The following is a 22,949-nucleotide window of genomic DNA, read 5'->3' as shown; positions in this document are numbered from 1 at the left end:
ATTCATTTGAGAGTCGTCTTCACTTGAGAGTAAGTGTTGTTCAAGAGTTTTCATTTTGTGTGTTAGACAGGTACTTCTGAATTTTGCCATGTATACATTTAACAACTAAAAACAAAACTCTAGGTAACTGAGATTCATCTGCAAAATCATTCATAGAGGTTTTTATAAATTGGCTTCTGATGACATATGATAAATATTTAATATGTGTTATTCCATAAATAAGTACAAATGATATATCAGCACCAACCTGATTTAAGGCTGTGAGCTCATAAGGGGGGAGAGGATAGCTCAAGTGGTAGAGTGCATGTGTAGCATGTACAAGGTCCTGGGTTCAATCCCCAGTACCTCCTCTAAAAATAAATAAATGATTAAACCTAATTGTCTCCTCCCTCAACAAAAAAAGTAATAAATTAAAAAAAAATTAAAAAAAAAAAAAGGTGTGAGATTATGAACTTCTTGAAAAAGCTTCCCGGGGTGTGAGTGAGGGGGGAGGAAATCAGAGAATTGTGGAAAGTGAGCATGTTTTTGGAAGAGCAAGTTTCTTTCAATTCCTATTAGCCATGATATAGGTAAATCTTCATTTTAAACTAATTAATTAACAACATATTTACTAATTAATATACAAAAAACTATTGGTTATTAATTGTCAAATAACAATCGGAGTAGGTTCAGGCTGAGGCTCAGATCCCCTTTCAATAAAGGACTTACTACCCAGCTGCAAGTCCTGCGGGTAGCTGACTGCCTTCAGCTGTTAGTGCCTTTAGGGCCTGCCTCAGCTCGTCTCTGGGTGGGTCGAAGCAATGAATTGAGTAACTGCAGCTGAGATCTAGTTCTTCTCGAGGCAGCTCCCAACCAATGACTGTGCAGCGGGTGGCACAAAGGCCCGCCCACTTCCCTTCTCGCGGTATTCCTCTCACGGGCGGCCTTGCTGTTGGCGCGCCTCGGTTAGCTGGCGGCGGCGGTTTCGTCAGGTAGGAGTCACGGCCCACTGTTTCCCTGACCAGTTCTTATTCTTTTACTTTTCTTTTCATGCGGATTTACTCTTTAATAAATCTTTTGTACCCTTAACTCTACCTCAGTTTTTTGTTTCCTACAGAACCCAACCTGTGACAACATTGTAATTTATGAAGGGAGGTAGTTTTTCTTAAGTGCGATATTAAGCATGACTTTGTGAATATAAGTACTAATACAGTAGCGTTATTGTTACTGGTTAGTTTATAGTCTGGAGTTACCGTCAACTTCCACAGTAATGTCCAGGGGGCCCAAAGAAGTTCATTAATTAGCTCAAAACAGCAGAGGGAGGTAAAGTAACGAGGATTTGACCCTAGATGTCTCTGATTCTAAGAGACATGATTGTTTTCTTACCTACCTTTTAAGTCTACTGTATTTTCTTTGCCTTGTGGAGCAGGCTAAGCCTTTTCACCAATAACTTGGTAAATTGTTACATTTAAATTTAGAATCTATGAAAACAAACACTAAAAAGCTCTACCTACTAAGGCCCATGATTTAGGGAAGAAATAGGGCTGCTGCAAAATAAAAGGAACAGATAATTAGCGTCTCCCAGTCAGCTGTCTGTCCGCAAATGAAAGACGGCATTAATTTGAATCATGTGTTCTGTATTGCTTAGTAGAGGGAGTAGAAACTTAACACCCTGAGAAGCAGAATAAACAAATACTGTCTTCTGTAATTCGTTAGCTATTTTCTTCCTTGTCAACTTAGGTAAAGTTACCCCATTTAGAAAAAAATGGGAATTCTCCCTAGTGTTTATACTGTTTATTTGGTAATTTTATCGGAAGCAAATGTGGACTTGAATATCTTAATGTGTGTCATTTGCAATGCTTGGTACTGGTAATATGCTAATGAAAGTCTGTCTGCTCAAGCGGTGGGGGTGGGGGACTAGTCTAATGAGGCTGGGAAACAAGCAAATGGCACTTGAAGTATTAGTATTGTATGAAATGATACATGATTTAGATGCAGTGGAGCATGCCCTCACCCTCAAGGGAAACATAACTCAGCCAACAAAGGAAAGCTCCCTCCTGGAAAAAGGAATGATGCTTGAAATACCTCCTAAATCCTGAGAAATTGGGGGATAGAGGGACGCAGTGGGTAGAAGGCAGTATAACCCAGAAATGTGCATGTGTGAAGCAAGGAGACACAAAGCAACATTCTGCATCTCGGTTCTGTGGGGATGAGCACAAGTTTGTAAGAAAACTAAATGAAAAACTGACGCTCCAGAAACAAGCAATAGCTGATAATGAAAGGCACTGTGTGCTGTAGTAAAGAATATACTATATATGATTAACTGTATTGAGAAACTATACAAAAAAGAAATGATGTAATTCTCATTTAGGAAAATATCTCTGGCAGATAGGGAAAGGGATAGACACAGAATCATTTAGAGTCTTACTGTAGTAACATAAGAAGCAGTGGATACCTAGAGTAAATCAATGAGGAATAAAGAAGGATGAGTCCTAGAAATACCAAGGAAACAGACATGAAAGAATTTGGTACCAGATTTGGTTCAGAGTGAGTATAAGCTGAAAATATACAATGACTTTCTGGTTATTTTAGGAAATAAGATGATGGGAGAAGTAAATAGAAATGAAGTTTTGGAGTAGGAAAAAGATGTTGAGAAAGTTTGAGTTGGAATGTCTGTGAGACAGTACTGAGTATATGCTCACTAAATAGTTTAATTTGTGTTGAATCTCAGAAGATAAGTCTAGATTAGGTGTCTGTGAGAATTATCCAGCATAGAATAATAGAGGTCATGGACGTGAATGTTTTGTGTACATGTAGGCTGTGGCTGAGTGTTCAATGTAGAGTGACAAGATTCAGTGCCCACATAGAAAGCTCTAGTGAGAGGGACATGTTGCAGAGACATCATTAAAGATGAAGCCTATACCAAGGCCATTGGTTTGAGAATTAATAATTAACTTTACATACCATTTTGTTATAATTATGTCCTTTAATTTTTATTCCACAGATTATGTATGCACAGGAATGGGAAGACAGAATTGAAGATGAATCCTTGACTTCTCTTTTAGGGAACAAAATGGACAAAGGGAAATAAAAAGAAAAGTCAATCAGAAAAAAATATGTGTTTAGACATTATATATAGCATAATATCTTTGAATACATCAGCTTGTATTGCAACATAGCATAGAGTATGTTGTGGAAAATACCACACCTTAGAGGATATATAAGTTTCATTAGTCAAAGGCAATTATCTCCCGCTGTGTGAAGCTAACTTTCCTTATCAAGAGCAAAGTGAAAGGACTAAGCCTATTTATTATGCTGTCTTTTTGATGTTTTTATAGGATATCATGAAAGATGAATGCTCACTGCTGAAACTGCAACTGAAAGAGAAGGATGAACTCATTTCCCAACTTCAGGAAGAACTGGTAAGTGTGAACAATATCTGACACACAAGTGTATTTTCCTTGCAAGCTAATTTGTTAGAAACCCTACAACAACCTTATTAACATGAACGTTATTAATGGTTTATAAACTATTAATGATTCACTATGATTATAAATTTTATAATCCTACAGTAATGAGGTTTTGACAACCTGAAAATTAGAATGTTTTATAGTATATATTTAGCTTTGTACAATTCCAGAAACAGATTACTGAACCAGAATTAGACATTTCAGTTGTACCTGTCAAATTATGAAAGCTAAACCCACGTTTTTGTGAAGTGCCAGATTTAACTTCATACTGCCATACCTAGAGATACAATCATGTAATATAAAGCAAAGTGCTCAATTTTGCAAACAAAAACATTTTGCTTTTTTATAAAGCTACCAAAAATGCATAAACTTAATAAGATTTTTTTGTTAATAAAGATATATAAATCCAAATGTAAAATTTACAAAAAATATGAAATGTGTATAGTTCATGTTTTCAGGGTTTTTTAATGTGATATCATAAAAAATGTAATCATACTTTCCTAACATAACACATTTGGTAGGTAACAAGAATAGCAGGGGGCATTACTTTTCTAGGTATGTATTTTCAATTTATATATATGAATAGTATTTTGCAAGAAAACACACTTAATCGGGATATAAATAAAAATGAGTTGTCTAAAACAAAAATGAAAAAGCAATGAATTATCTTTAAAAATTAATCAAGAGCTCTTAATACCAGTAAAATAAAGATATACTATACAGTAAGAGACCCTGACTCCTTATCAGGATCAAAAAACAAACCCTAATCAATAATATTCTTTGATTTCAGATTTGAGTACACTAACAATGATGTATTAGGTAATTATTAAATACAATTAAATGACAAAATAGATCTTATAGGCCATCAAGCGTCTGAGAACATATTAGTGAGATAGCAGACAAATGTAGAGCATATTTTACTGACTCTCGACAACTGACAACATTTTTACTAAAACCAGACCTTTGACTGGGTTAATGCCAATTATTGGTCCCATGAACATATTTCCTTAGAAAACCCATAAACCAGTACTTAAAATAGTAATAGTATTACAGACAAAAGGAGCATGTCTTACATTACTGGGGGTAACTTTTTATAAGTAATTGATAATATAAACTCAATTACATGAAGGCATTCCTATATTTAACATAACCCTAGAGATATATTTTATGTAATCAAGCTTTGAGTTGAGTAAAAATCATATATAGATATTTATGAATGGATGCATAAAATCATCAGTTTAACCCAGCAGAAAATTTTGTTAAAGAATGCTTATTTTGGACAATTAACTCAGAAATGTTCTTTTTTCCCCCCTTCAACATTAGTTATGATGAGGTGTAAAACTTAACATATATAATAAAAAAGACCTTATTTGTTGTATGAAATGAAAAAGAAAATTCTTACTCCCAGAGCCAATGTTACATAGCTATAATTAAGGTAATTTAGTAATACTCCCTCCAGAAAGTCCTCTGTTGGTTGACTGAGTAAAATGAGGTGCAAATATTTTTTTCCTTTGAACTTGAATTACCCAAATTGACCTCTTAGCCTCTAAAATTTTGCAGGTAACAATCAAGGTACCATTTTAATTTTTTGTACTATGTAGTTTGCATAGTCATCTTGAATAGTTCAAAAAGAAAAATTAACTTTTAGAAATAGTTTGTTTTAAAGAAGACTCTACCTAAAGAAGAAAATACACAGATGATTTAAGAATTTAAGGAAGAAAAAATATTGTTAAAAAGAAAGTTGTTAAACTGAATTTGGAGCATGGAGAAGTGGCAATCACATAAAAGTAATGCACTTGGATCCATTGAAAATTAGGTCCTAGTGTTTCTGAATCTGATAAGTAACTTGTGACATTTTGACAAGGTGGACATTAAACTTAACATCTATACCTTAACTTCCTAAATTTGAAAATTTCAAAACATTTTAGACCAAGTTCTTGTACTCTTAATTCATAACCTGTAATTTTAGTTTAGTTTGTCATGGGTTTCTCATATCTTAACTTCTATTATCAAAGCACTTCTATCTACATACACTTTTTAAATCTTTATACACTATATATCAAATTTAGATGTAACTATGCCAATAAAGAATTTATATACAAATTAAGTAAAGTTGGAATTAAAAAACTTAGCCTCATTTTGATATTTTTAGGAGTTGTATTAAAAAGTTAGGATCAGTGTGGGGTTGTGGAAAAATAAATGGTTTTATTTTACTTTTAAATTTTTTGAGGTAGTGTTGGTATATGACACTTTGTTTGATGTGGAAAACATTACATTTCTGTTTCTGTAGAGTGTGCTCACCACGAAAAATTTAGTTTCCATCCATCACCATGCAGTTGACCCTTTACCCATTTCTCCTCCCTCAATGCTGCTTTTCCTCTGGGAACACTCTATTCTGTATATCTGTTTTGTTGGGTTTAGGCTTTTTTTATTTCTTTGGTTTTTTAATTACATGTATAAGTGAAATCATATGGCATTTTTTTCCATCTGATTTTTTTTTAATTAGCATAATACCCTCAAGGTCCATTCATGTTATTAAATAGCAAGATTTCATCTTTTTTATGGTTGAGTAATACTCCATTGTGCGTATATGCTGTATCATCTTTATCCATTAATTTGTTGATTGGCACTCAGTTTCCATATCTTCACTATTGAGAATAATGCTGCTTTGAACATAAGGGTAAATTCCTTTTTGTATTAGTGTTTTCATATTTTCTTGATAAATACCCAAAAGTGAAATTGCTGGATCATGTGGTAGTTCTGTTATTAATTTTTTGAGGAGCCTCCATATTTTTCATTGTGGCTGTACCAACTTACATTTCCACCAACAGTGTATGAGGATTCCTTTTTCTTCACAACCTGGCAAACACTTACTACTTGCCTTTTTGATAATAGCCATTCTAACAAGCATGAGGTAGTATCTCATTAAGCTTCTGATGGGCATTTCCCTAATAGTGACATTTGAACATCTATCCATGCATCTGTTGGCCACCTGTATGTTGTCTTTGGAAAAATGTCTGTTTAGTTCTCTGCCCACTTTTTAATTGTGTGTGTTTTTTTTTGATAATGAGTTGTATGTGTTCTTTGTATATTTTGGATATTATCATACATATGACTTATAATATGAGTTGTATGTTCTTTGTATATTTTGGATATTATGGTATATATGACTTATAGTATCTTCTCTCATTTAGTAGGTTGTTTCCCATTTTGATGGTCTCTTACTGTGCAGAAACTTTTTCGTTCAATGTAGTCCCATTGGCTTACTGTTGTTTCCCTTGCCTGAAGAGACCTATCTAGAATAGTATTGCGAAGACTAATGTCAGAGTGTTCTATGTTTTCTTTTAGGAGTTCCATGGTTTCTCAGGTCTTAAATTTTAATCTGTAATCCATTATGACTTGATTTGTATGTATAGTGTGAGACAGTAGTCTAGTTTCTTTTTTTTTTTTTTTTTTTTTTTGCATGTTGCTGTGTACTTTTCCCAATACTACTTACTGAAGAGATTACCCTTTCTTCACTGTATGTTTGTTGTTTGTTAATTGTGTCCATATACAGGTAGGTTTATTTCTGGGCTCTCAGTTGTGTTCCAGTGATCTATCTGTTGTCCTGCCAATACTATGCTGTTTTGATTACTATGACTTTGCAATAGTATGAAATCAGAGTGTGATACCTCCAGCTTTATTCTTTATTTTTGGGGTTGCTTTGGCTATTTAGGATTTTCTTTAGTTCCATATAAATCTTAGAAGTTTTCTTCTATTTCTGTGAAATGTCCTTGGGATTTTGATAGAGACTGAATCGATGTTATAGATAACTTTAGATCATATGGAGTTATAACAATGATAATTCTTCCAATCCATGAGCACAGATTATCTTTACATTTGTGTCTTCACTTTCTCTCTTTGGTTAAATTTATTCCTACGTGTATTCTTCCGTGATTTTAAGTGGGATTATTTTCTTTTTCTTTCTGCTAGCTCATTGTTAGCATACAGAAATGCAATAGATTTTTGTATGTTTTTGCACCCTGCATCCATACTGTATTCCTTTATTATTCCTAACTGTTTTTTGGTAGTCTTCAGGGTTTTCTATGTATAAAATCATGTCACCCACAAACAGTGACAGTTTTATCTCTTCCTTTCTAATTTGGATGTGCTTTATTTTTCTTACCTAGTTGCTCTGGCTAGATTCAACACTCTCTTGAATAAGAGTGGCAAGAAGAGGGATCCTTATCTTACTCCTGATTTTAGAAGGACAGCTTTCAGTTTTTCATTATTGAGTATGTTAGCTGTGAGTTTGTCATGTATGGTCTTTATTATGTTCAAGTATATTCCTTCTATAACTTTACTGAGAATTTTTATTATAAATTTGTATTTATCCTTAAACAGTTTTCTGCATCAATTAATGATATGGTTTTTATCCTTTGTTAAGGTTGTAGTGTAGCACATCAGATTTTTCATTTCTTCTGTTGTTGTAGATATTGAACTGCATCCTCAGAATAAATCCCACTTGATCATGGTGTGTGATCCATTAGTAAAATGTATTATTGTATTTGATTGCCTATGTTTTGTTCAGGATTTTTTCATCTGTTTTTCAGAGATACTGACCTGTACTTTCCTTTTCGTTTGATTTTGGTTATCACTTGGTAAAATGAATTAGAAAAAATTCCTTCCTCTTCAACTTTTTGGAAGAGTTCGAGAAGGATGGGTGTTAAATTCTTTGTTTGGTAGAATTCATCTGTGAAGTAGTCTGGTCCTGGACTTTTGTTTTTTACAAGGGTTTTGATTGCTATTTCAACTTCCATACTAACGATCAGCTTATTCAGACCTGCTTCTTAATGATTCAGTCCTAGTTGTATGATTCTAATAATTTGTTTATTTATTCTAATGAACAAATGTCCTTTGTATTTCTGTGGTATCTGTTGTCATTCCTCTGGTTTCTGACTTTATCAGAGCCTTCTCTTTCTTAGTCTAACTAGAGATTTATAAATTGTTAAAGAACCAGCTCTTAGTTTGATCTTCTGTATTGTCTTTTTAGTGTCTATCTTATTTCCACTCTGATCTTTATTTCCTTTCTTTATTCTGATTTTGGACTCCATCTATTATATTTCTAGTACCTTTCGGTGTAAGATTATTTACGTGAAATTTTTCTTGTTTTTTGAGGTAGACCTGTGTTGCTATAAACTTCTTAGTGCAACTTTTGCTACATCACACAGCTTTTGATATGTTATATTTTCATTTGTCTTCAGGTATTTTTATTTCTCCTTTGATTTACTAATTGTTGTAATAGTTGTTCTATAACAAGTAATTCAGCCTCCACATACTTCTCAGCTTTCTTCTTGAAGTTGGTTTTATGGTTTCATACCATTGTGTTTGGAAGAGATGTGTGATATGATTCCAGTAGCCTTAAATTTATTGACCTGTATCTCATTATGTAATCTATCCTTGAGAAAGTTCCATGTGCAGTTGCAGAATGTGTATTCTGCATTTGGATGGAATGTTTTGTTCAAGTCTAGCAAATCCAGTTGGTCTAATGTTTCATTTAAGGCTGCTGTTTCCTTGTTGACTTGCTGCCTGGATGGTCTGTCCATTGATGTTAGTGGAATGTTTAAAGTCTCATGTTGCTGTCAGTTTCTCCTTTTAGATCTGTATATGATTGTTAAACATTTTGGTGCTCATATGTTGTGTGAGTATTAATAGTTGAGTTATCTCAATGAATTATCTACTTTATCAGTATGTATTGTTAATCTTTCTCTCATGGCTTTTTTTTTTTTTTTTTTGCGTTAAAGTCTTTTTTTGTCTGAGTATGGCTATACCTGCTTTCTTTTGGCTGCAATTTGCTGGGAGTATCCTCTTCAATCCCTTCACCCTGAGCCTATGTTTGTCTTTAGAGTGTGATGAGTCTCCTGGAGGCAGCATATAGTTGGGTCTTGTTCTTGAATCTATCCAGCCACTCTGAGTTCAGTTCATTTACATTTAGGGTGATTATTGATGAGGACTTAGTACTGCCATTTTATCTTGTTTTCTGGTAGCTCTATTTCTCCATTTTTAAGAATTTTCCCTTGTGTTTCTGTCTGAAATTTTTGATGATGTTCTGTTTTTCTCCTTTCTTCATTTTGGATCTCTGCTCTAGATTTGTTTTGTGGTTACCATGAGGTTTGTATAAAATGTCTCATAGATAGAATAGTCCTTTTTCTGCTGATAGTATCTTATCTTTATTTGGCTATATGTGTTCCATTCTTTCCCTCTTCTTTTTTCATTGTCTTGAATTATCCTTTTTCATGTGAGTTTGTTACCAAATTGTAGTAGCTATATTTTTTTCTGGTTTCCCTTTTAACTTTTATGCTATAATAAAGTGTTTAAAAACCTATTCTGAAACAGTTGCAATTTTCTGAGTGTACCTATCATCTTACTCAAAGTTTTGTGTACTTTTGCCTTCATGTTTCTGGTAGAACACCTTTCAGTGGTTGTTGTTGCCAGTGTAGTGGTGATGAGCTCCCTCAGCTCTTGTTTGGGAAGGTCTTTAATTTTTTCACATCTGAATGATAACTTTGCTGAATAGTGTTCTTAGCTGGCAGTCTTCATCTTTCAGTGTTTTTAGAATGTCACTCCACTCCTTCCTGGCCTCTAGAGGTTCTGCTGAAAAGTTTGATAGCCTAATGTGGGTACCTTTTTAAGGGACTTTTTTTCCTTCCCTGACGACCTTTAAAATCCTTTGTCATTGACTTCTGAGAATTTGAATATGCATCTTGGAGAAGTTTTTTGCTTTGAGGTAATTAGTTCTCTCAGCTTCATGGGCTTGTACATCTAGTTCCTTCTCCAGGTTTGGGAAGTTCTCAGCTATTATTTCTTTAAATAAACTCTGCTTTCCTCCTCCTTCTGGAATACGCCTTATCCTAATCTTTGCCCTAATAGTTAGTGCTCATAAAATTTCCTCACTTAAAAAATACCTTAATTCTTTCCTCTTCAACTTGTATTACTTCTAGATTTCTATGTACGAGTTTGCCAGTTCTCTCTTCCATATCACTCTATTTCAAGTGCTTTTTAATGCATTCATCTCATTTATTGAACTCTTCAGCTCCAGAATTTGTGTTTTTTAAGAGTTTCAGTCTTTTTGATAATACATTCCTTCTGTTCATTAATTTTATCCCTGAGCTCACTGAACTGCCTTTCTAATTTTTTTCTTGTAGTTAACTGAGTACAAGTTCTGCAGAAGGGTTGGGCCTCCCTTCGACTGTTCTATAAATAACTATTGGCATGGTGTTTCAGGCCACTAGAGATTCCATAACAAGACACCATAGACTGGGTAGCTGAAACCATAGAAATTTATTTTATAATAGTCCTGGAGACTAGAAGTCAAAGATCAAGTTTCCAGCACTGTTGGGTTCTCATGAGCGCTCTAGCTATGTGTTCACATGGGCTTTGCTGAGTGCATGTGCATGAAAATGGAGAGATGGAGAAAGGGGTGCAAGTTTCCTTAGAAGGGCACTAATCTGTCATGAGGACCCTGCCCTCATGACCTCATCTAAACCCAGTGTCTCCCGAAGACCACCCTCCATCTCCAAATACCATCAGATTGGGTGTTAGGGCTTCACAGCATAAATCTGAGAGACATCATTTAGTCATAGCACATACTATTAATGCTCATGCCTGTTTAATGTTAACAAGTGAAATTGTGGACAAAGTGTTCTATTATAGTTCCTTTCAAGCATTAAATGCACATTTCAAACATTCTTTCTCTACTCTGATTTCAGAGATACTACCTTGGTTCAGATTCTCTTTCACCAATAGATGGATCAGATGGGTCAGTAGACTTTACAAAGCACTAATATATTTAGAAACTCAGTCTTGATGTTAGTTTATATATTGATGTTTGAGCAAATTATCTACATTAACTGTGTTTCTAACATGAGTGTATTTTTGTCACACTTTTACCTTACCCTTTTCTGTTTTCTTTAAAAAGAAAACAAGTGGTTTGTACTCTTGGGAACAATTTCAAGATGTCTTAATTTATTGTCCCTGAAATTTGCATCACATTGGTGAGATTTCCTGAATTTTTTTAACAGTCGATCATTTGCACACTTTGTGATGTCCAAGAGGATATTAAATATTAGAATATCAAAGTGTCCTAGGACTGTACATGTGGCGGGGCAAGTAATTGGAAAAAACAAGTGATATACTCTTTGGGCAGAAGGTTTTGGTATGAAAAATAGGAAGGGACTAAGTCATACATGGGATACTTACTCCTAACTGCTTTATAATAGAAGAAAATCTCTACATTGCTATGAGGTAATGTGAAGGGCACTGGCTAACCTTACCTATGTGACATGGGCTACATCAATAGTATTTTTTATTTTGATAATAAATTATAGCTTGTATTGGTCTCATAAAAATGTGTTCACAAAATTGGAACAACCCAAACAACATTTGAAATTATCTCAACTTTAAGACCACTGTCCCGTCAAATGAGATCTTTAAAATGTTTTTAATTTCTTCTTTTTCCTCACCTGAGCTTGCTGAGGACTTAGTGATTTTAGTTCTTTGACTTGTTTTTTTGTTTTTTGAAACATTTTTCTTTCAAAAGAATTATTTGTGACTTTGCAAATTCCTAGTCACAATATTACCTATTTGGTTTAAATCATGTATAGTAAAAGATTTTATTATATATCACTGTTTACAATCTTCATCTTTCACCATGTTATGGTCTCTTATTTATGGCTTGATTACAATCCTTTCCCAAGTGTTTCCTTCAGATAGGATACTAATGATATAGTCTCTAGATCTTTGAATATCTCTTTACCTTGAAAGATAAAAGATACTGTTATGGATTGAATTGTGTCACCCCAAATTCATATGTTGAAGTCCTAACCCACAATGTGATTGTATTTGGAGTAGGCTTTTAGGAGGTAATTAGAGTTAAATGAATTCATAAGGGCAGAGCCTTAATTCAACAGGATAGTGGCCTTATAAGGAAAAAAACCAGAAATCTGTCTCCATGTACCAGCACTGAAGAAAAGCCATGTGAGCATCTAGCAAGAAGGCAGCTATCTGCAAGCCAGGAAGAGTTCTTACTAGAGCCTACCCATGCTAGTACCCTGATCTTGGATTTTCAGCCTCCAGAACTGTGAGAAAACTAATTTCTGCTTTTTAAGCCACCCAGTCTGTTTTATTATGGCACCCTCAGCTAAGATAGATACTGTGTCTAAGCATGATATTGCTAGGTCTTGGTGCTTTTTCCTTAGTAAATAACTTTTCATCTTTTTATATTCTAGTGCTGCACATAGCATTTTTCTATAGTATACCTATATGTGTGGCATTTTTTCTTAATTCTGACTGGTATTCAGTAATCCTATTCAACTCATCGAGTCTTCCTTCAAATTATAGACTTTGTTCCTCTTGAAACCAATTTCTGTATTTGGTTTTTATATGTCAAGACTGTCTTTTTCTTAGTACTGAACTGTTTTGTCTTTAGCTGAGATTCCTTCCACTGATGCTCTAATCCACTAATCTGATTGTCAATAATGATTATACTCCTAGTAAATATTTAAATTCAAATGCTTTAATTCTGTTAAATTAGTATTCTTCTCATTTGTCTTCGGTGCCATACAGCATTTCTGTTGGACATGAAGTGGATGGTCTTTCGTGTTTTGCTTGTTAATCCATCCTAGGGTCTTTGACCCTAAGATCCACTGTTACTTTCTTTGGCTTAATTCCTCTATTCATCCTCAGTACCAAGGTAAATTTGAAAAATTTCACCCACAAATGGTCAAAGATCCAAGGATCTGCTTCTGTTGACTGGTGACAACACAACAAATTTGAAGGATATTAGTCATCGTTTTTTTTTTCTGTCACTCTCGGCTCTCCTCAGTTACAAATGTTGGGACACAACTAGCCAATCTGGGTGACTGTGCTTCAGTTTTCCCAGCCAAAAATACTCTGCAGATGCTCCTAGGATAAGAAATCAGGAAAGTATCATTTTTCTCACAAGGTTGGATACTTCCTATCATTGCTGTTCTCTCTAGAATCTTTGATTTCTCATCCTCAGCCGAGGCATATTGGCTGCTAGTCTAACTGGCTGCAGTTAAGCCCAGAAGAGAACAGTCTTACACCTGCTCTTTTCTCTCAACACCCATCAGACCCTGAACTCTTCCTCTGTGAGCCCTGCCTTCCTGCCCCAGCCTCTGCTTCAGCTAAGGAGAAGTTAGCATCAATTTGGGAGAATATTGTGTCAAAAAATTAGAAACTTTCTTCTCTTGAGACTTTGTTCATGCATCCTCCAATATGCAAACTCAAAATGGTAACTGTATTATGTAATCCCCCCTCTGCACTTTACTTCTTACTGAGAATTCACTGGCAGCCACATTACATGAGGCCCAAAGCATGTAAGAGATTTGATAAACTTTATATTAGGTTAGAAGATAAGAAATAGAGCAGAGGAGGAGTTGCTTCAATTCATCTTCCTGTGACCTTACCTATCCTTACTTGAGGAGAGTGAAGCTCTGTAGTGATGGTAAAAATCAGGATACAAGTGTCTAGCCTCATTGCCTATGGGACTTGATTTAGCAATTTTTTTTCTTGTCTCAATTTTCAATTCTCAAAATATTAAAAATAGAGATATTATTCATCCAAAGTGAACTTGGTAAATTACAAAACTTTTTGTGTAGAATCTGATTATAATATTTACATGGCTATATATATAAAATTAAGTGGTGGGAACTATATGTGGTATGATAGGATATAAAAATAACTGCATAGAAAGTATAATATAATGCCTTTAATATGAGTGTTCCATTTCTGTTATGTAATTTGATCTTCAGTTTTAATAACAAATATCAAATTTTCTTTTTCTGATTATAAAACATTTATCTTTGGAAAATGAATAATTTGGAGAGAGTCTAATGGTTTTCATCCTGTGATCTTTGTGGGTTGGAATGTCTTAATCTGCTCAACCTGGTATAATAATCATAAACTGATTAGCTTAAGTAAAAGACATTCATTATGGTTCTGGAAGCTGAAAGTCCAAGGTCAAGGTGCTATAGATTCAGGATCAGGTGAGGGCTTTCTTCCTGGCTTGGAGATGGCTTTTCCATTATGTCTTCACAAGCCTCTTTGGTGCTGGCACAGAAAGCAAGGGGTGGGGGTAGGGGAGGGCAAAGAGGTCTTGTGACTCTTCCTCTTTTTGAGCACTAACCTCATCATGAGGGACCCAAGTTATGACATAACCTAAACCTAACAAATCCCCAAAGTCCTTAGCCTCAAATACATAACACTGGGGGTCAGAACTTCAACATAAATTTGGGGGACAGAAATACTCAGTCTGTAACAGAGAAATGAGGGTCTTGTAGAATTGAACCACTTAATGATAGCAGTTAGGATTTTACTGTGTTTAAATATCATAATTATTATGTTCTAGTTAATAAAGTCACATCTGAGAATAAAAATCAAACAAACCAGTGACACGGACAAGATGACTGCTGAGGGCTACTATGAACTATTAGATCAGTAGGAAATGAGATGAAAAGATGTGACACACTTTGAGAATTTTCAGCATGTTGGCTGGACAGTATATTAATTGAAGGCATGAAAAAGAACCAACATTCAGTCAGAGAAAAGTTTTTCTTTGACATAAATAACATTTGGATATGTATTTAAATATGTGTGTTTATTTTGTAGAATATATTTAACTTTTTAATATTAGAAATACCTCTCCCACTACACTCAGATTTTGGAATTTTATAAATTTACCTTATTATATTTAATACATAGGTATAGGTTTAGAACAAAAGTCTAAACATGGTTAAAAGTAAGGATAATTAATAATAAAAGGTACTTAAAATAATTGCATTTAAAATAATTATGTATTTTAGGTTAAACTTAAACTATATTACTTAACAATACAAAGCATTTTTTCTCACTTAAGAATAAATTTTAGATTACCTGTTTAGTGAAGGTCATGTTGAAGAATGCTGTGTAAATTTTATTGATAGTATGAAACTGAAGAACATTGTAAATATTACCTTGTACCAAAAATAAATCTGAGAGATTTATCATAAACATTGATGGTGAAATGTAGCCTTGTGTTTTAGGGGGGCACATAGTTTCTTGTAAATGATTATTAATCTCGTAAATGGTTTCAGAAATCTTATAAATGATTTTATATTATGGCTGAGAAATGTGCCCCATATGATACCAAAAATTGAAGAAAGTGTTTTTGGTATCTTTATGGATTGATTCAAAGTATTTTTAAGTAAGTTGAAGATAACTTACAAATGAAGAAAGGTTAGTTGGACCTGACTGTGAGGAGTGAAATTTAATTGTCCTAATTAGAAACAGTATATCATGCTATGAATTTACTGTTTTGCCAGTAATTCAGATGTCTGTTACTCCACCAAATATTAAAGAAGTCCTGTGTATAATCATGTTAGAAAAGTGAATTATCTGTAATTTATGAGTTGAAATTTCTATATCTTCTGCCATTTCAGACTCTTCCCTTTGGAAACTTCTATTCATTTTCTAGCTTATTGGAATCAAAGGAATCAAATGTAATTTGATACAATGTTTCTTTAAAAACATACCTTTCTTTTAAAAAGACCAGTTTAAATGCCTTTAAATACAAAGGTTTCTGGGCAGAAAAGTTCATTAGCTTTGTCTAAAAGAATAAACATATGCTTTAATACAGCCCTCATTAAAACAAAGAAATATACAAAACAAAAATGTCCAACGTTTGCCTTCATAGTCTTCCTCCGTTTGCCAACATAACATTTAATACTTGTCAGAAGGCAGTGAAAGCTATTGCTTACCTTAACTCCCATGTGTTTCTAGGCTAATCAGTAAGGGAGTACATTGACTGTGGAGTATTTAAAACAATTATAAAACTGACTAAAAATCATCTATATTTACTATTACCATATGCCAACAATTCTGAAAGTGTCAGTAATATGACTACTCCCTGAAAATATACATGGACCTGAATTCTAATTTAGTAACTCCAGGTTATTTTTTAAAATGAGTTTTACATTTTACACACATGCAATTTGTGTAAAATTTTACACACATAAAATCTTCAATTATTATGTTTTTATTACTCATGCTTGAATAAACATTGTATTTTTAAATGAAAGGTAACTGAAAGAATTTTAAGTTAGAGAAACAGACCAAGATTAATAGTTCAGAACCACCCACCAAACTTTAAGCTTAGTTTCTTTTTTTTAATACCTGTGGTACTATGTATTAACATGCTCAACAGTAAATTCAGAATGAGCAATGAGCATAGGTACTGTAAAGATGAAAGAATGGACCTCAGTTACTTCATTTCTGACATTTGATGTAACCATTTGGAAAATTTTTTAATTTCAGACCTAAACAAAGAATGAGAACTGTGAGGTATATATTCTAGGGGGAAGTACTTAGAAACTTTAGTTAATACATTAAATATTTCACTGAATTTTAATAGCTTCAATTCTGAACTTTTTGAAAATTGGTGCATTTTATTATAATTTTTTATTAGCATTAGTTTTCAAACATTAAATCAGAGCATGTTTAGTAGCTGTCTAACTTGTATCTTTTGGAGATTCTTATTAAACAAATACTGTTTCTTAAAACTTTTAAACATGTTTTTACAAAATTCAGTACAACAAAGTATTAACTAGCTGCATTTTTTCTGGTCACTGCTAATACTTTTTTATATCATGATTATTACATAAAGTCAGTTTTTCTTAGAGAAGAGTTTTTTTTAAATAATGTATTCCAAGTATCCAGATAGGAGTGTTGACCTAAAACAGATGGCCAGTTATTTCTTCAGCAAAAATGTGTTTATTTGTGTCCAACAGAAATTTGGAATTTGAGGTTTACAATCAAGGCAAGCCACGTGCAGGTCCCCTCACAGCATGGAAAGGAGAACTCTTTAAAGAAGGGGTGGGAGAATGTTAAGAGGGCTATATAGTAAACAGTCCATTGTAAGAATTGAAAGTTTGAAGTACAGCGGCTTTTCATTGGCTAAATTGTGACAGTCTCTCATTGGCTGAGCTCTTCTAGGAGAGAAGAGTCGTTGGGCTCTGCTATGGTTGCAGGGCATGAAAGCTCCCCCTTCTGGCCTCACAATTCTATTTCAATTGAGCTTTCTTGTTGATTGATTTTTATTGTAGGTACATTACTGAGTTTAGCACTTCTTCCTCCTGCTAGGTAAAGACCAACTTAAAAGCCAGATCACTTAAAAATTTTAAATAAAAATTAGACCTTTTTTGTTATTAAACCTTTGTCCTTGTTCAAAGCAAATACTGAAAATTCCATTATTACTTGAGTGTAAGTAAACAGAAACAATCATTTTTCTCCAGTCTTAAAATGTCATTTGCTTTATTTAAATGTAAGCCAAGCTCTCATCTCATTTGTTAACATTTAAATAGCAAAGTATGGGGCTTCATGAAGGCCAGTGTAGAATTGATGGATTTTGAAAAATGGATGGTAATTGAAGAACTGAAAGTGTAGCATTATATGTAATCAGGTTACTATGCAGAGTAAAAAAGGGAGGGGGATGAAAAATAAGACCAAGAAATACATACGGCTAAATAGCACTTTATCAAGAATCTGCAGAGAATAATTTTGATTTGGTTTAAAAACATACTCAACTCAAATTGAATAAAATTGTATGCTCTTAAACCTTTAATAACAGAATAATTCCTCCTTGATAAGAGAAACATTCTTTATGCATGAAAATCATATCCTGATTTCATCTTAAAAGTAATTCCCACTTGCTCTACATTCTATTATAATTTATGGTATTATTTCATGCCAGTCATTTGAAGATAGAATATTACAGGCCCATGGATGATTTACATGAGAACAGACAGCTGTAAGTACTTTCAAATCCTTTCTTTCTTATATTTAGGAAACATTAGGAACAGAAAAGAAAGAGATTAGGTATACTTAAACATTATTAAAATGTCAGGCTACTTTCCCTTTACAGGCAAATTAATTGCATATATCCCAGAAAAGGCTTATCTCAGCAGTAATTACTCTCCTGGCCAGGTCTGAGACAGATGTACAGTGTGAATATGACAATACCCTCTGATACATAATGGGGATTAGCCTCCAGATTCTTACACCCTCCAGTACCCTGCCAAAAAAGATACAATCTTGAATATTCTGCTGCACTTGCCTTGGCAGTCCTACGTATTTGTTTAAGTCTTTATCACGCGGTGTTGTCATATTGCAGTTTGGTAATGGCTATGGGGAAATAATTGTGGTTTAATTTAAAGGCCAGTATGAAGGTGTGTTAACTTGAAGCCATATATGTTTTAAAAGGAACCTGCAGCCATATTATAGCCAAATTAGGCATGTAGCTGAAAAGTATACATGTTGGGCATTTTAGACTTCTTAAATTTATTCTATAAGATATGTCATATAACTTCGTAGTTTTCTCTTCATTCTTTTATTCTTAAACCAGTTGAGATTCCAGTGCTTAAAGTAATTTACCAAAGAAAATATTGAAGTAGTTAATGGGACAGAAAGATAGCAAAGACTTAGAATTAGTGGAAAATATATAAATCATGTTCTCAAATTCTTGAAGGTGTGAATAATATGCAACCAAAGAATGTATAGTGGTGTGCATATATGCTATGTTTGTGTAGATACATCTATATCAGTGTAAATAAATTACATATAAAACTATCTATAACAATGTTTTTACAAAACATCTATATATAAAAAAAGGTAATATTCTACTTCACAATAGAGTATCTTTAAACATTTGAAAACCAGTTTTCTGAGCTAGAGACTGACTGCAGCAAGGGTTAAACAGATAAAGCAATTGAATGGTCTCTCAAGGAGCCAACATTCAAATGAGGAAGACAGGCATAAACAGACCATTTTAGTAACAATAGCCATAATTTACTAAGCTCCTACTCTTTGACACATCCTCTGAATGCTTTAGGCTTGTTATTGACTTTAGTAACTTACAATAAAATTGAGAAGTATATATTGTCACTTCCAGTTCATCTAGGTTTAAACTGAACCTCAGAGGGATTACGTGATTTGTTCAAGTCTGTATAATAAGTGATAATAAGAATTTGAAATAAAATCCATCTGACTCTATGAGCATAATTTTTTCTCTCCTACATATAACAGGTTTATAAATCATGAAACAGTGAGCTTAATGCTATACTACTGGATACAGTGGTTCTCCTTCACTATTTACCAATACCGTAGTAAAAACAATAGCTCCTGTTCCTGGTAGTAGGAGTCAGACTGGGTGGTAAGGGCTGCAGGTGTGTGGTATGAAACAGGTGGACTTAAATCGGAGCAGCACCTATAGCACTTTGCACAGCTTGGAGGGGAGCATGGTGGCTTTTCTTAGGATATGGGACATCACAGGCACATGTCATTGCTGTTACTGTGTCCTTTCCCATGGACCACCTTGCGTCTGATTTAAGGACACTAAATGAAACCCATTATTAAAAGGCTCTTGTGATGTTACGGAAACGACAGGACAGTCAAGAAACAAGCACCACTCGGAGGGTGGGAGTACTCAGATGTATTACGCCGGCGGGCTCAGAGGGGCTTCTGCTCCGAAGCTCTGAGCACCTCCAAGACGTGCGCATGAGGTTTTATAGGGTAAAGTACAAGCTTGGGGTATTAGGCCAATAGGCATGGAACAGCTTTAGCAGCATTATCATCACAAAAGTGGAGGTGGGGAGGCAGCAAACCAACATTCCAAAGCCAGATATGTATCTTTGAAAACCCAACTGGCTAGCAAAAAAACATAAACAGCAAACCAACACTAATTAACTTAGATTTACAAGTTAGTCCTGCAGAACTCAGATCAGTATTCCAATACTTAGACTTGTGAGTTATCTTGTTAGCCCAGCCCGGTTTTTCCTTCACAGTGAAACAATTTAAATGCAAAATGGATGCCACAGTGAACAGTAGTGATAAAACAGAAGAAAATAGAACTATAAAATGATCTCAATACTAAGAATCAAAAATTATAGAAGCAAAAAGGAAAGGGCAAAGTCAAAATTGATTCTAATCTAAAATATTCTAGAAATCAAACTAAGGGAACAGCATTCAACAAAATAAAAATGTTACATGTATTTATTGCTAATGTAGTTAGCTCCTTATTTTTACAAGAAAACTGTTAGAGAACTGTCAACCTATTTTTTTCTTTACAATAAATGGTCTAAAATGTGAGCATACTCAAACATTCATAACTTATGTCTACTGAAATAAATGCGCAGCCTAAAAGTTAAGAGTTATGTTTTATTTGGCGGGAGGACTCGAGCTGGGATGACAGCCTCTCAGATTGCTCTGAGGGACTGCTCCAAAGAGGTGGGGGAGGAGCTAGAATATATAGGAGCTTTACAACAAAGACCAGGTAGTTGGAACAATAAAAGATTGTTATCTAAAGAAAGCCAGGCATCTCAAGTTAAAGAATTTAGTGCTTTTCTATGTATGGGAGAAAGCAAGCATTTGGGCTCACTGAATTCATTCCTTTGACAAGCACCTAGCTATCTAGGGCCAGTATCCTGTCCTTTCTTATTCTGAGTACCCTCAGAGTGCACCATTGTGAGTGGCTGCAGAGGCTGGGCTGCAGGCCCGTCCCCACTGGGGGGTGGCAGCAGCCGCTGATGACTTGGTTTCAGCATTCTTTGTTTACTGATATGGTTGCAGTATTTTCGTTCACACTTACATTTGTGAAAATAGACTGAAGTATATGTGGCAATTAAGTACCAATTACCATGTGTCAGTATTATGCTGGGCAACTTGATTATGTATCTCACATCACACTGTCATACTTTTTTTCTTTATCCTCAAGGAAGTTGAGGCTTAACCATGTTAAATTGCTCAAAGTTAGATTCTTTAAATGACATCTTATAGGTCTCTATGCATATGTAAATTAAATTTGATTGCTATGGAGAAGCAAAAAGTGTTGCACTATCTTGTTCCTTAGATCATTGCTCACTGTAGCATGCTCAGACTGGAGAATCAGGCTGAAAGGAACAAAGAAAATAGAAATCATGTAAAGCCAGTGGTTACAAGGGCATCTGAGCTTCTGAAGTTTCTGGAATTCAGGTGCTTTGTAATGAGAGCTCCTTGAAGTTCCTATAACTTCCAGACACAATTGCCAATTGTCCATTTATTAAACTCCCAATTCCTAGTACATTTCACAGTTCTTGGTTTGACAGCCAGCCAAGATTAACCGGATAGTGTTTAAAGGCTTCTGGGGTTCGAAGCTGTTGTACCCACCACTTTTTTTCCTTTCAACTACATAACTTTTGTAAATTGTCCTTCATCTGTGTGCAAACCAGTTTGGTAGCAACACTAAATTATTATTCTAAAAAGTGACTGAACTTTAATTTGAAAAAACTGAGACGTAAAACCCATCTAACACCAATATAATAGATGTCCAATCCATATACCTTTTTCTTCCCTTTGTCCTTTATTTTAGTTTTAGTCATTTACTGTTCCCAGCTACGCCAAACTGTCAGTTTTGTCATTCTCACTGCATTGCAAACAGGAAAACTAAATTTCAGCACAACTAATGAACTTTCCCATTAGCTAATGAATAGCAGATAAGAGCCTGAGGGATGTTTTAGGGTGGTGCTAGCCTGCCTTTGCCTAAGATGGACTTCTTACTGGATATACAGAGAAGCCACCTTTTGGCAAGGGGTTTGGAGGGTGTGACAGTCAATGAAAAAAACTTGTTTTATTGATTGTTCACTTCCTAACTAATCTTACTTTTTGACTAAAAATAATAGATACTGTTCCTAGTTCTCTACCATTTTAAACACTATCTTGGACTGAATAGCCTATCTTGTTATAATTTTTCACTTTAGAAAACTATCATTATATAATTTTCCATGGATGAAAGTATATTTTTCCTTCTGAACTCTGTCAAATAGGCATACTTGTTTTAGCAAAAAGTCAAGCTGCTAGAAGAATGATACTATGCCTGTTAGACTGCTCAAGATTGGCTTGAGTTCTCCAGTACGTTGCAAAAGGCAGACACTTGGCAAGTTTAATGCCATGCATCTGATGTAATTGAAATGAAGATTGGTTGAATAAGTTTATTTAATCCTTGAAACTTTATGAATACAACTGTCATTATTTTAACAACAAATGCTGCTGCTTAAGTCTCACTATTTGCATATTGTAATGGAGGGTATTTTTTACATCAGATAATTTTGGCCAAATGTTAGGTAAATTTTACACTATTTTAAAAATTTTTAGACTGTTGTAGAATTTTTTTTGATGAAGGTTACCTAAGTGACAAGAAATTTGTTACCCATTACTCCACTATCCCAATGTGATTCAGGTATTTTTCCTTCCTTTTTAAAAGATGTAATTGGAATGTTAATAACTAAGTATTTGGTCCCGAATTTTATGTCAAATACATTTTATGTCTGTTTTCTTAATCTTAAAAGTAACATTACTGGAGTCAAGGACAAAACATCCTTTTTCACAAGCTTTAGGGGTTACTTTTTAACTTTTTAAAAAACTTAGTGGTATAAG

At 34.2% G+C, this 22,949-nt stretch overlaps 1 protein-coding gene across 5 annotated transcripts in view; it reads left to right on the top strand.

Moving 5' to 3' along the window:
- CCSER1 (coiled-coil serine rich protein 1) overlaps positions 1-22,949 on the top strand; it is a 1,104,264-nt gene that overhangs the window by 521,232 nt on the left and 560,083 nt on the right. For all 5 annotated transcript variants that reach the window (XM_031469432.2, XM_064484846.1, XM_064484851.1 and 2 more), the window contains exon 8: positions 3,318-3,401. In XM_031469432.2, coding sequence (XP_031325292.1) covers positions 3,318-3,401 — 84 coding nt within the window. The remainder of the gene's footprint in view (positions 1-3,317; positions 3,402-22,949) is intronic.

The sequence above is a fragment of the Camelus dromedarius genome, chromosome 1 (assembly GCF_036321535.1).
Source record: "Camelus dromedarius isolate mCamDro1 chromosome 1, mCamDro1.pat, whole genome shotgun sequence".
NCBI lineage: Eukaryota > Metazoa > Chordata > Mammalia > Artiodactyla > Camelidae > Camelus > Camelus dromedarius.
The sequence above is the reverse complement of the archived record's forward strand: the minus strand, read 5'-3'. Positions and strand labels throughout refer to the sequence as shown.